Source organism: Pseudorca crassidens, chromosome 11, assembly GCF_039906515.1.
Source record: "Pseudorca crassidens isolate mPseCra1 chromosome 11, mPseCra1.hap1, whole genome shotgun sequence".
NCBI classification, from domain to species: domain Eukaryota; kingdom Metazoa; phylum Chordata; class Mammalia; order Artiodactyla; family Delphinidae; genus Pseudorca; species Pseudorca crassidens.
The window spans coordinates 21,946,535-21,960,667 of record NC_090306.1 but is presented as its reverse complement, the minus strand read 5'-3'; the positions used below and the strand labels follow the sequence as shown (position 1 = coordinate 21,960,667).

Here is a 14,133-nt window from a genome sequence, read left to right as displayed (position 1 = left end):
AACATCTTTATCCATTCATCTGTTGAAGGACACTTAGACTGTTTCCCTATCTTGGCTATTGTGAATAATGCTGCAGCTGAAGTAAATTTGGGAGTACAGATTATTTTTCAATATCCTGCTTTTGGTTCTTTTTGGATATACGGAAGTGGGATTGCTGGATTATATGGTAGTTCCGTTTTTATTGTCAGTCTTCTCTTCCTCATTAAATTTTAACTGTACTACAGAACTGCACGGAGCACACCTTACCTCTTTATTTACCTTTCTTTTTCCATTCCTTCCAAGACCCTAGTGATTCCTAATGATTCCTTCCAATCATTCCCTGGCAGGTAGTTCAGAACTTGAGTGACCCACAAGCTGTGGCCCTCGGAATCATTCTTTCTATTCCAGAGTCTATACATATGAGTACAATAATATACCTGACTCTACTGCCCCTAAGGGTGAATGCCTTCCCCTGGAAGGAGGTTAAAGCATGGCCACAATTTTTTTCTTTTTGAAGTCCTTAAGGGTGAAAGGCCTATTCTGTCTCCCATGAGGTTCTCGTGGCTCCTCCTGTAATGGATTCTCTCTCCCAGACTAGCTTGAATGTGCTTGGCCTGCCTGCACTCGTGGTGCAGGATGGATGATCTGGGAGCTTTGAGGAAAGGGCTAGAGGATAAGAAGATGAATGCAGCTGCAATAAGCAAGCGAGACACATTACTAAGCCTGCCTTGGCTCCCCCATGCTCCATGGGCTGTGTTTTCAGGAATTGAACCAGTTCTCAACTTTTTAAAGTAAACTAGCTGTCTCATTTGGAGACCATCTGTGTATCAAAATTCCTTAAAATGACTAAAATATATGTATCATTAGGGCCGGGCCTAAGGTTCTAGGGCAGGGGTACCCAAGCCCTGGGCCACAGACTGGTACCAGTCCATGGCCTGTTAGGAACCAAGCCGCACAGCAGGAGGTGAGCAGCGGGTAAGCAAGCACAGCTTCATCTCTATTTACAGCCGCTCCCCATCGCTCGCATTACCGCCCGAGCTCCGCCTCCTGTCGGATCAGCGGCGGCATTAGATTCTCATAGGAGCACGAACCGTACTGTGAACTGCGCATGCGAGGGATCTAGGTTGTGCGCTCCTTATGAGTCTAATGCCTGATGATCTGAGGTGGAGCTGAGGCGGTGATGCTAGTGCTGGGGAGTGGCTGCAAATACAGGTTAGCATTAACAGAGAGGTCTGACTGCACAGAGACCACAATAAATCAATTGCTTGCAGACTCATTTCAGAACCCTATCAGTGAGTGGCAAGTGACAATTAAGCTGCATCTGGGGGCAGGCTTTAAGTCAGAATCCGACACGTATTTTAGTCCGTGCGTGGCCCACCCATTATTTTATTTACTACTTCCACCCGTGCCTCTTTCCCACACTGCGCACTTGTCTCAGTCACAGTTTTGGTAAGCCCGCAAGCTAACCCTAGCCAAAATGAGTAAAAACCAAACGTCGCTGGAGAGCTTCTTTGAAAAGGGGAAAGACACAATGATGAGACAGCAGAAGGCTCTAAGACTGCCAACAAAAAGAAAGCTGCATTTAAAAGAAAATACCAAGAGTCCTACTTAAATTACGGGTTCATTGCAACAGGTGATTCACGTCCTCCAAGCCCGCTGTGTATATGTGGCGACCGGCTATCCAACAAAACCATGAAACCTTCAAAACTGCTTCGCCACGTGGAGATCAAACACCCTGCATTAAAAGACAAGCCTTTGTAGTTTCTCAAAAACGAACCGTGAACACAAAGAACACAAGCAATTATTGAAGGCCACAACTTCCTCAAATGTGTCTGCACTGAGAGCATCATTCTTAGTGGCTAACCGCATTGCTAAAGCTGAGAAGCCCTTAGTATTGGTGAAGAGTTGATCCTGCCTGCTGCTAAGGACATTTGTCGTGAACTTCTAGGAGAGGCTGCAGTTCAAAAGGTGGCACGTGTTCCTCTTTCGGCTAGCACCATAAGTAGACGAACTGATGAAACAGCAGAGGATATTAAGGCACAGTTGTTTGTTAGAGAGGATTAATGAGTCACCGAGGTCCTCAATCCAGGTTGATGAGTCTACCGATGTTGAAAACAAGGCAACAATACTCACTTTTGTGCAATATATTTTTCAGGAGGATGTGCATGAGGATATGTTATGTGCACTTTTGTTGCCAGCCAACACCACAGCTGCAGAACTATTCAAGTCTTTGAATGATTGATTACATATCAGGAAAACTGAATTGGTCACTTTGTGTTGGTATATGCACAGACAGAGCGGCTGCCATGACTGGATGGCTTTCTGGTTTCACTACTCAGGTCAAAGAGGTCGCTTCTGAATGTGAGTCTATGCACTGTGTCATCCATAGAGAAATGCTGGCTAGCCGAAAAATGTCACCTGAACTTAACTGTTTTGTAGGATGTGATTAAAATTATCAACCACATTAAAGTACATGCCCTTAACTCATGTCTGTTCACGCAGCTCTGTGAGGAGATGGGTGCAGAGCACACACGTCTTTTCCGATACACAGAAGTGAGATGGCTTTCTAGAGGTAGATTACTGGCCAGAGTTTTTTTACAAGAGCCGCTCCAGAGATTACTTTTAGAAAAAGTCACCACTGGCAGCACATTTCAGTGACACAGAATGGGTCGCAAAACTTGCTTACTTGTGTGACATATTCAACCTGCTCAACGAATGCAATGTCACTTCAGGGGAGAATGACAACTGTGTTCAAGTCGGCAGATAAAGCGGCTGCCTTCAAAGCCAAACTGAAATTATGGGGGCGACAAGTGAACATTGGGATTTTTGACATGTTTCAAACATTAGCAGAGATTTTAAAAGAGACTGAGCCAGGGCCTTCTTTCTCCCAGCTGGGGCATGATCACCTGTCTCAGCTTTCAAGAGTTTGAGCATGACTTCTTAACCACAAAAGCCCGAACTGGGAAGGAATGGATCTGTGACCCATTTGTGAATAAGCCAGGTGAATTGACTTTGTCCGTGCTAGAAGAGGATCAACTGCTTGAGATCGCAAATGACGGTGGCCTTAAAAGTATGCGTGAGACAACTTCAAATCCCCATACGTTCTGGATTGAAGTCAAGGTGGAATATCCTGAGATTGCCACAAAAGCACCGAAAGGCCTGCTTCCATTTCCAGCATCCTGTCTTTGTGAAGCAGGGTTTTCTGCAGTGACGGTGACCAAAATGAGATCACAGAGTAGATTGAACATAAGCAGGACACTTGGGTGTCACTGTCTCCCATCCCCCCCAGATGGACCATCTAGTTGCAGGAAAACAAGCTCAGGGCTCCCACTGATTCTGCATGATGTGAGTCGTATAATTATCTCATTATATATTACAATGTAATAAGACTAGAAATAAAGTGCACGATAAATGTAATGCGCTTGAATCATCCTGACACCAGCTCCCCACCCGACACCCCCGCCGTCTGCGGAAGAACTGTCTTCCACGAAACCAGTCCCTGGTGCCAAAAAAGGTTGGGGACCGTTGTTTTAGGGGACTAATTTCAGGGATGGGATTGAAGGCCTTTCTCTGAAAAAGAAGACAAAAAATGCACTCTCTCATTTTGCTTATTAACGTCGGAAGGTTTTTCCAACAGAGGACAACTTCCCATTCCACAAGTAGAGCTACTCAACCTTTCTTCCAAACCAGCTCTCCCTCCTGAATCCCTTCAATGATAGATACCAGTGATTTTCTTTCTACTGAATAGAGATGGTTTTCACTTCTTGTATTCTATACATGCTAGAGTCTGCATGAGCTAGGAACAAAAACCTTATAATTACTGAGGTAGGTCTTAAAATGAACATATTCTAGGGGAAGTTAGTATTTGAGAAATTCATTCACTTGCTCTCACATCAGCCTTTGGTTTGACAGGCCAGAAGTCTGAAATCAAGCAGGGTTGGTCCCTCCTGGAGGCTCTGAGGGAGCCAAGGTCACTCCATGCATCTCTCCTGGCCCCTCATAAACCTTAGGGCTCCTTGATTTGCAAAACCCTCTGCCTCTGTCTTCACATGACTTTCTCCTTGTGTGATTCAAATCTCCCCCTCTCCTATAAGGACAACAGTCATTGGATTTGGGGCCCATACTAAATCCAGGCTGATCTTATCCTGAGATCCTTAAATCTGCAAAGACTCTATCTGCAAGTATGCTCTCATCCACACGTACAACAGGTTAGGACCTGGGCATACTTCTGGGGGACACTATTAAACCCACCACAGATGATCAAAAGGTCTGCCAAGTCAGCAATAAGTTGCTGGCCAATTCCTAAGAAATACAGATAGAAGCTGTTGCTAAGTACTAAGTTTCTGGTAAGAAAAAATAAACTTGGAGACCATACCAATTTTAATCGCTCATCTTTATTGATAAAATAGGTTCCTAGTAGTACATATTCTCAGACATAAATTTTAAGGTTCTGCTTAAAAAAAAAAGTATGGGCTAGAACACTTGCTATATAATAACATAAATGTCTTTAAACACCAAGTTCTTAAAATAATATCCAAGTAAGAAGACCAAGAATAAATTAACTCAACTTATCTGTTTACAAAAATAATTATTTATCAAGTAATGTTTTATAATAGAGCTGCCCCAATGAATTGCCTCAGACTTACTCTCAATTGTGTAGCTTATTTCAATTCTGACTTGGGATAAAAACTCTATGAATGAATGTGGCATCAAACTAAAGGATACTTTCCCCAAAACCAACAGAAAAGTTGAAAAATAAAAACTGTCACTTGTTTACTAAATAACAATTAAGGCCTCTGAATGAGAAAAGAAATCTATTTAATGTTTGGGCCATTAGCCCTTTTCTATTCAATCAGTCCCATCAACCCCACTTTCCCCAAACTTAAGATAAAAAATTCCGAAGTGAAAAGTAGTTTTGAATTTTACCAATATATGAAATTATACATAAAAGTTACCATGTAAATATTACTTTAACAAATTATATACTCCAAAGTAGAATTTTCTACTGTGCTATTTTTAATATATATTTAATGTGAGTACAGTATATTTAATAATCATATTTGACACTCTTACCTTTTCTTCTATAATCACGACAAAACATGAAAAATTTAGATTTCAACTGATGTTAAAGCACATTTCTATTTCTAGCAGCTTTTAAAAATTTATATACTGGATATATATTCTGTAAAAAATAAAACAAATACTTATAAATCCAGATTTCCCCCTCACCACCCCCTAGCCCTTTGACTGAAAGGTTACAAGAAACATCTTGTAGGTTATGAGAACCAGATGGAACTTAAGAATAGATCTAGAAAAAAATTTTTTTTTAATTTTAACTTACTGTTTCTATATGTCTTAAGCGTAATTACTTAAGGGAAAAAAAAAGGTTTTGAGGCAGAGGAATTCCCAATTTACTTTGAAATTACCATACTTATCTTGCTATATCAAACATTTCAACTGTTAGCTAAATGAACTACATAATATCCTTAAAGATCAAACAGAGAAGAGAAAAATCTCATCTCCATTACTGATTTAGAACCAAAACTTATTCTTTCAAAGAAGTAGTTTAACCTACTAAATATGTCTCTTATAAGCTCTTCTTTCTTAGAAAGTAGTATTCCTTCTCTTTCATTCCTGAAATATTTCATATACTTAAGCAAATCATGGACAACTGTTAGTATTAATTAGGATAAATTAGCTAAAATTAAATTACCTCTTTTATTTATGGTGCATATAAAACATTCCTAAGTCTTTCAAACTGAACTTTCTTTGACAAAAATTTAAATTAATGAGAAGGTAGGTAGGCAATCATTAAAGCTGAAGTCTCATGGTACATAAGCTACTTGCTAACTTTCACCATACAGGGAGGATATAATTTAGTATGACGATTTTCCATTCACAATACTGTGGCAAATTTTGTATTTTAAAATTGGGATGTTTCTATTAATTCCCAGACACTTGTCGGGCATATTCATGTTTATCCAAGTGTCAACCAGAAAGCCAGCAGCACTGCTGAAAGCTCTTGATACATTCAGCAGTCACTGTGAAAATCTTTAACTTGTTCACCAATTAACAAAGGCTTAGTTTCTATTTTTCAATTATAGTTTGGAATAACGTCTATGACCATTAACTATGCATTTTCTTGTTGCTGTCTTTTAAAAATGTCATTGCCAGTGCACTGTACATATTATAAAAAATAAAACAAAGGGCAGCTTGAGATGGATTTTTCTGTTAATTCATTCACAGACTTAAAAGCTCTTCAGCTCTTCCTCAGACTCAGGTCACTATTGGTCACTAATGCTGATAAAGATGTACTTTCCGACACATCATCTTTTCTAAGATTCAAGAATGATTCTCGAGTTATTTGAAGGATCTCTCTCAAGCCTTTATTTTCTTGCTATAAGAAAGCACAAAAACAAAGAAGCAGTCACCGAGGTGGCTACAAGAGTACAAACATATCTTAAGAAAAGCCAAACACATGAAGGTATGATAAATAAAAAGCAAGTACTGTTATTGGCAGAAATGTATTAAATGATATATGCAGCTGAAGTTGACAACTTGAATCCACGGAACACTTTTTTAAAGAGGTAGGAATCATGTATTCAATGTCTTCCACCACTGAAAAGCCTTTTTATTTATGCAGCTGTAACTGTAGACAGAACCTCAGAAACAGCCCTATTTTATAATCACAGTATAGAAAATCACAGTAAGAAAATAACACCTAGATTTATATTTGTGTAAACTCAGAAAGTCTGAATAATACCCTGGGGCTAAAAGCTCTCAGTACTTTAGTAATTTGATTATTTCCATGATAGCATGGAATGCAGGGCAAGGCCTGGTTTGCTTCCCTCACTGGAATTTAACAGCAGCAGGGCTGGCTGAATAGATTGTGATATTTCTTAGAAGGAAAGTTAAGTGACCAAATCTAGCACTGGTAAACAACTTTGCCTTTGCCCTTTCCTTCTAGATTAGTTACTGCAAGAAATTTTTAGACATTTACAAATAACTCTCATAATTTATTCTCTACTGCTTTGTCTTTGGTCTTACGTTCTAAGTTTCAATGGTATAAATAAAGCAGAGATCAGCAAACTATGGCCTGGCTTGAGTGAGGCCTGTTATTGTAAATTAAACTTTACTGGAACACAGTTGAGTCCAATCTTATTTTTTGTGTGTATAGCTGCTTTTTCATTACAATGCCAGAGGTGAGTAGCTACAATAGAGACTGCCTGTTTGCAAAGCTTAAAAGATTTACTATCTGGCCTTTTACTGAAAAAGTTTGCTTACCTTTGTTATAAAGAATGAGAGAACTTTGTACACTTAGAGAAATCATTTTTGGCCCTCTATAACCAATTTCTCCACCATGATTTCAAAAGAAAGGTTTTAAAAGTATAAAGGTCTACTCTACTGATTTCAGTTATTCAACAATGACTTGTGCTTCTGCTACCACAAAATAAAGGACAGATGCGATAAAAGCTTTTATATTCCCCAGAAAAATACAAGTGGCCAAAGAATATGATTTGTGGACTGAAACCATTTCTCCCTGCATCACTGTGACCTCTAATAAAATAAAGATATTAAAAAAAATTACTAAGCTGAAGAAGTATATTCACCTAATAACAGAAGAGACACAGGATAAAAAAAAATCAATTTTCTCAATTACTGGTATAAGTTTACTATTGATCCTAGACTCTTGCATTACTATATAAATGGTCTTGCATTATACACCCATATAACCAGTATCCAGATTAGGAAAAAGAACATTACTAGTATCCCAGAAAGTATGTGTGTATATATATACATATACATACATATATTATTTTTTTAAGATTTTTTGGGGACCATTTTTAAAGTCTTTATTGAATTTGTTACAATATTGCTTCTGTTTTTTTTATGTTTTGGTTCTTTTGGCCACGAGGCATGTGGGATCTTAGCTCCCTGACCAGGGATCAAACCCGCATCCCCTGCATGAAAGGTGAAGTCTTAACCACTGGACCGCCAGGGAAGTCCCCAGAAAGTATATATTTTAAAGTGGGATATATTTTCTGGCATAAATCTTTATATGGACAGTTTTCATCTACATGTGCAATTTAAAACTTACCTCAAGTTGAAATATTCGTTCCTGTTCCCTGCAACCCTGTTGCTCATCGATTTCAATGGCTTTCCTCATTACTGCTGCCATTTCAGTTATCTGGTCAACGTGTGCTTGTAATTCCTGAAAAAAAAGAGATGGAAGTTGTGAATCAGTGAAATACTTTTTTAAAATTTTTGGATCCTCCCCTTTTTATAAAATCTGCATTGCCACTTAATATGAATGTAATATCTTTACATTGCCATTTAACATAAATGTAATATATCAAACATATTTACAAGAAAGTTGACTGACCATGAATGTGCTTTTGAAGTCAGATTTCTGTTAGGACTAGGATTAAGGATAAGCAGCACAGTATATCTAAACCCACAAACAGGAAAAATACTCATTTCACATTCCTCTCACCACAAATGATCAGCAACTTTCTTTTCTGCACCTACATACCCCATTGACCAAAGTAATGGGAAAGATAAGCATTCAATCTCTTTTCCTCACTGAAGTCTTCATGATTTAAAAATATTTTCTGTATTTTCCATGCCTAAAAATTCATCTCAATTCAATCCAGAACCTCTTCTAGATTATAATCCTCATTGAGAGCAGGAACTAACTGTACATTGCTTATATTTGCCTACTATTTAATGTTAGGTACATAATAGATAATAAGTATTGAGTAAAATGAACAGAGTCCTTCTTTAAAGTATTGAATATTAAATGGCCTTTGCAAACTGTTCAAAATATAATTTTAGTATAAAATAGACATCCACATTTGTTTGGCACAGCAAGTAGCATAAATTTCTTCCAATCTCATTCTCTTATTCTTTTTTGCATACCTATGATGAGCCAGGCACTGTGCTAGGTGACAGGAATATGAAGCCTGTTAAGAAATGTTCCCTGATTTCAAGGAGCTTACAGTCAATGAAACAGACAGACAAAAGGTTTATAATCAACAAACATGAGAATAATACTTTTTTAAATGAACAAGTTCTATAGACCATTGTTCACTAGCAACTGAGGGTCATTTTATTATACTAAGGACAAAACTTAAATATAAAAGTTAATAGCTCCCCAAATAAACACTGTCTCTTAAATAGTTGTATATACTCTGTAAAAAGTATTTGAACAAGACCCCCCAAAACCTACAAAACTAGTAAACTATGGAAGGAATATAATAGAGAATAGGAATATCTTTAGCAAACCACACATTTAATATCTTCTTAACCAACAAAAATACAGATCCTTATATTATTTTAACACAATCTATAAAAAGCTGGTACGCAGGAAGAAGTCAAAATAAAAGATTACGCTGTCCACTATGGCACTATTTAAATTTAAATTACTTAAAGTCAAATACAATTTTAAGAAATTAACAATTCAGCCCCTCAGGTCGCACTAGTCACACATCAAGTACTTAACAGCCACATGTGGCTGGTGGCTTCCATACTGAACAGCATAAAGAACATTTCTATCACTGCAGAGAGTTCTATTGGACAGCTCTGGATTAGATTATGATAGCAAGAATGATATCAAGACAAACATCTGTCGTATTCTGTAGTAGTTTAAAAAAAATGATTACAATCCCTCCCACTGTAAAGGGAACCTAATGTTTAAACGCAAGTTAAGTATAGATAACTGCAGCAGCAAACTGAATAAGGGTAATGAGTAAAAATTTTGAATACCAACAGCTTTCTCAGTTTATGATTTGGTGTCTTATGGCACTGACCTAGGTTAAACGACTACAAGGAAGCAGATAATTACTTGCCTTTAAAACGAAAGAAGACAAGAAACTACTAATTTTTTCAGGACAGTCTGTTTTAATACAATCATTGTAAGAAAAAAACCCCAATACTTCAAACAGAAGTGTATTTTTATAGGTCTGGTTCCTGGGTGGTTCACTTATTACAATAAAATCTTCAGGGAAGTGTCATGGATCTCTTAATAGGCACAAGAAGGCAAGACCTGTGCTTTCAAAACTGTCTTAAAGGCAAGAAGTGCTAGCAACATAAACCTTGCACTGTCTTGAAATGCCTTTCAAGAAAAAAAGGCAGTTAAAACACAATAGACACAATGGAGAGGGAATACTGCTATACTTAGTAACACCTAAACAAAGGCAATTTTACTGTGAACTCAAACTAAAGGACTATAACTATCGAAAATCTGAATTAAAACAGTTCATTTAATAGTTTGATTGAACAAAATTTTTAGAAAATCAGATTAAAATTATTACCAAGAAAACATCTTTGATGTCCAGCAAGAGGATGACCGTTTGAAGCTTACTAAAATTTTGCATCTATAGCTAACAAGAACAATAACATGAAAGGCTGGCCCAAAGAACCTTTAAAGCCTGCAATTATCTAACAGGCTATGTATAATACAATACACAGAGAATTGATGACAGACTTAAAGTTTCTACACTGAATACTTTTGCAAGGCTATGAAAAGCACAGCGTTTTTAAAAGCAATTTCATTTATTTGCTGATTTAATTTGGGAGGAGAATTCAATGTAAAAGAACTTTTTAAATGGACCCCCCTTCCAGCCACACCCCAAAAGCTGACTGTTTTATTTAGTGTACATTCTGATTTGCTTCCAAGTGCCTCCTCTGCAGTCCATGTTGAGGTGCTTCAAGGATGTGTCGAGATGCATCAAGGAAGAATCCTTCGGAGTTGTTACGATGCACCATGTCAATCTGTAGTACAGAGTCATTATAATGTTAATACGGATATTATCCGTAATTGAAAAACTGAATGTGTTAGTTCATGCGTGTTAGCCAACTGTTTGAAATGTTTGTTTTTTTAAGATTTCCAAAAAGGTAGCAGTTCAAAAATAATGTAAAAATGAGTATTTGAATGAAAATGAGTTCTCCTCAAACTTTTTATTGGTTTTTAAATGTGTGCTCAAAAACTTCCAGGTGAGGACAAAATTCTATGTTACACTAGTCTCAAAAGGTTCTCTTACTCCAAAATGCTGTTACGTGTAACTTTGTTTATTAGCCCTAAATGTGTTATAAAATTATTTTTGTGCTTAGGCATATCAGAGCACTAGTACCTAAACATATCTTGGAAGCTCATATTTATCATACAAGTTTCTCTGCTCACCCACTTCTGCTTGTTGACTCCAATAATTAATTCAAGGCTAGATTTAGATGGATTTGCTACCTTTCCTTGCCACTTTCCCAGATTCTCCTCATGAGAACTAACCTTGCTTCCTCTAGTATTCCAGTAATAATTCAGATCTCTATTTTAGGATTCATCACATCCTACCTTATATTAGATAATCATGTTTGTGTCTGTATCTCCCAATACACTGAAAGCTTCTATGGTAGAGTAATAAACTTATTCATTCATCTTATTATTAATAATAACTAAGCCAGTGCAAGTGTTAATAAATATCTGTTTGAATCAAAGTGTCTCCTTTTTGGGAAAAATCAAAATCACAAACATTAAATGTATTAGTTAGAATTAATAACAAGTAACTGAACTGTCATTTCATGGAAGGCAAGAATCAGCACTTAGATGAAGAATTCAATTGACATAATTGAAAAAGGATGATTTACAGCTATCTTAAGAAATGTTTAACTTTGCTAATTAATAAAACAGCTGTGATGAGTGGTAAAATCTAATGTGTTTTAGAAAACATTTGCTTCTGACATAGCTGCTACCACAAGAGACTAGCTAGCGTCAGTACCTTATTCTTAAGCACTAGTCTGCCAGCGCATTCTCTTTAGATCTTAAAAAAATCTAAGTTGTTAAACATAAGGTCCTTTTGGAATGTCTCAAGATTATACTTATCTTACCAATAATTTTAAGTCAGTTCATATTTGTACCTTAAAAAAACCTCTTAAATTATATATTTAAAATTAAACTTTTTATAATGATCTCATTAACAATAGATACAGTTTATAGTCAAAAGATTGCCATTTAACTATCCAAGGTTTCTTTTTGGATAGGAGATGAATAACATAATTAGATAATATTAAAGCCACATTTATTTTTACTGTTTTACTATTTGACACAAGAGCTGTCGATTACTAACTTCCTTAATATGTAGAGTTGAATTTACATATTAAAGCAATTCACTAGGTATTTAATTTTAATAGAATTAATAATTTTAAAATACCTACAAGCACCAAGATGGAAGAAATATAATATTTTAAGGAATCTAAAAAGTGTTTCAATAATCGAGAAAGATAAAAATGTTATATGAATATTTCTTAAATAATATTAGTTATAACTAATAGTTAGTTCACCATTATCCAATACAGATAATGGCCTAGTAGTCACAATCTATTCTAATATTTTTATTTCACACCAGCAGTTAAAAATCAGTTTAAAATAAAACATAAACGGAAAAGGACTATTCTACCTGTTTTCAAAACAGGTGCTAGTAAACACAGGGATCAGAATGAGTACGATGAACAGCAGGAAAAACACTAATTTCTATTAGTTCAGCTCTGTCTCTAGAAATGATATTAAGTGATATGTGATGGAGGAGGGGGTTGGGGAGGCAATGTATTTTATATATACATAAATCTATACATATATTTGACATATATATGTCTTCTCCCCCCACCATGGCACTACCATTAATAATCAGGAGTATCTATAGTCTGGATGAATTAACCTCATTCAGAAAATAGTCTTAAGAAAAACAAATCTACCTTTAGCTGTTTTCAGATTTTTAAAAAAGTTTTAAGCATTTAATTTTCATTTTTGCAAGAGATATCAATACACAAATTAAAAGAAGTATTTCTTACAAGCAGATAACCTTATAAAAATAATTTTGAATTGAACAGACTTACCTTTATTTCCCAAATAAAGTTTATTTTTTAATATATATTAAAGCTACTAGGGAAGAATGGGAGTTAGAAGAGTAAATCAAACAGAAAATGACACATAACATGAAAAAAATAAGAAGAAAATGTCAAGAAGAGAAGTATTCAATATCATGTAAGTAAGATTCCTATGATTTTTTTAAAAAATCTGAACACAAGTTAACCAATTGTCCTCCTTTTCTATTTCAAATTATATTTACAGAAAGGATTACCTTGGTGTGCTGCTCTTTTAACTTCATTATTATCCCTGGATCATCTTTTTTGCTAGCCATTAGCAATCTAAACATTTGCTCTCGATACTTGCTCATTATAAGTTCCAAGGCAGACTGATGTTCTTCCAGGGATGTACGTAATTCTATCAAAAACAACAGTATATTTTATTCAAACTTGAGTTCAGGGTGTACAAGGTATTCTCTTCCACATTAATCAAAAAAGCAATTTATAAAGGGGGTATTTTAAAAAGAAAATATGAGGTACAAAAATCTAGCCACATAGAAATAAAGGATACTGGGGCTTCCCTGGTGGCACAGTGGTTCAGAGTCCACCTGCCAATGCAGGGGACACGGGTTCGTGCCCCGGTCCAGGAAGATTCCACATGCCATGGAGCGGCTGGGCCCATGAGCCATGGCTGCTGAGCCTGTGCGTCCAGAGCCTGTGCTCCACAACGGGAGAGGCCACAACAGTGAGAGGCCCGCGTACAGCAAAAAAAAAAAAAAAAAAAAGAAAGAAATGATACCAAATGGAGTCCTTTATTAGTTCTCAAAATGACCATTTTAAACTCAGTTTTTGAGAAATCATTTTAACAAATATTTACTGAACAGGGATTAAGTATCAGATCATGCTCTATATTAGGAATACCAAAAGGCCATAAAGCTCAGAGTCTAGTGGAGAAAACAAAACATAAATAATTAAAATACAATGTGGTAAGTGTAGAGTGGAGCTCTATCCAAATACATACAGAAAGTCTGTGAGGAAAAATTGGTGAAAGCTTCACAGAAGTATGGTATTGAGATCAACTTGCATTCCTTGAAATGAAAAATAAACGACAGGGCATTCTAAGCAGGGAGGCATGAAACTGGATGGTGTGTTTGGGAAATCGTTCAGGGTGACAAGAGCAAAGGTTTCACGGAGAAGAGAAGTATGGGAAGAATACAAAAAAGAAGGCTTGGAGTCGACTTTGAAGGACGATGGATAAGAAAATAGTACACAGTGAAGGTTCTCAAGCAAAAGAATAAC

The 14,133-nt window shown here is 36.4% G+C and overlaps 1 protein-coding gene across 6 annotated transcripts in view; it reads right to left on the bottom strand.

The window, feature by feature from the left end:
- Positions 1 to 4,353: 4,353 nt before the first annotated feature.
- FGFR1OP2 (FGFR1 oncogene partner 2) overlaps positions 4,354 to 14,133 on the bottom strand; it is a 32,774-nt gene continuing 22,994 nt past the window's right edge. For 5 of the 6 annotated variants that reach the window (XM_067695977.1, XM_067695976.1, XM_067695978.1 and 2 more), the window contains 4 exons: positions 13,110 to 13,252; positions 10,639 to 10,752; positions 8,078 to 8,191; positions 4,354 to 6,376 (listed from right to left, as the gene is read on the bottom strand). In XM_067695977.1, the coding sequence (XP_067552078.1) occupies positions 6,239 to 6,376; positions 8,078 to 8,191; positions 10,639 to 10,752; positions 13,110 to 13,252 (509 nt within the window). In that variant the 3' untranslated portion in view covers positions 4,354 to 6,238. The remainder of the gene's footprint in view (positions 6,377 to 8,077; positions 8,192 to 10,638; positions 10,753 to 13,109; positions 13,253 to 14,133) is intronic. The other variant, XM_067695981.1, reaches the window with a different exon arrangement.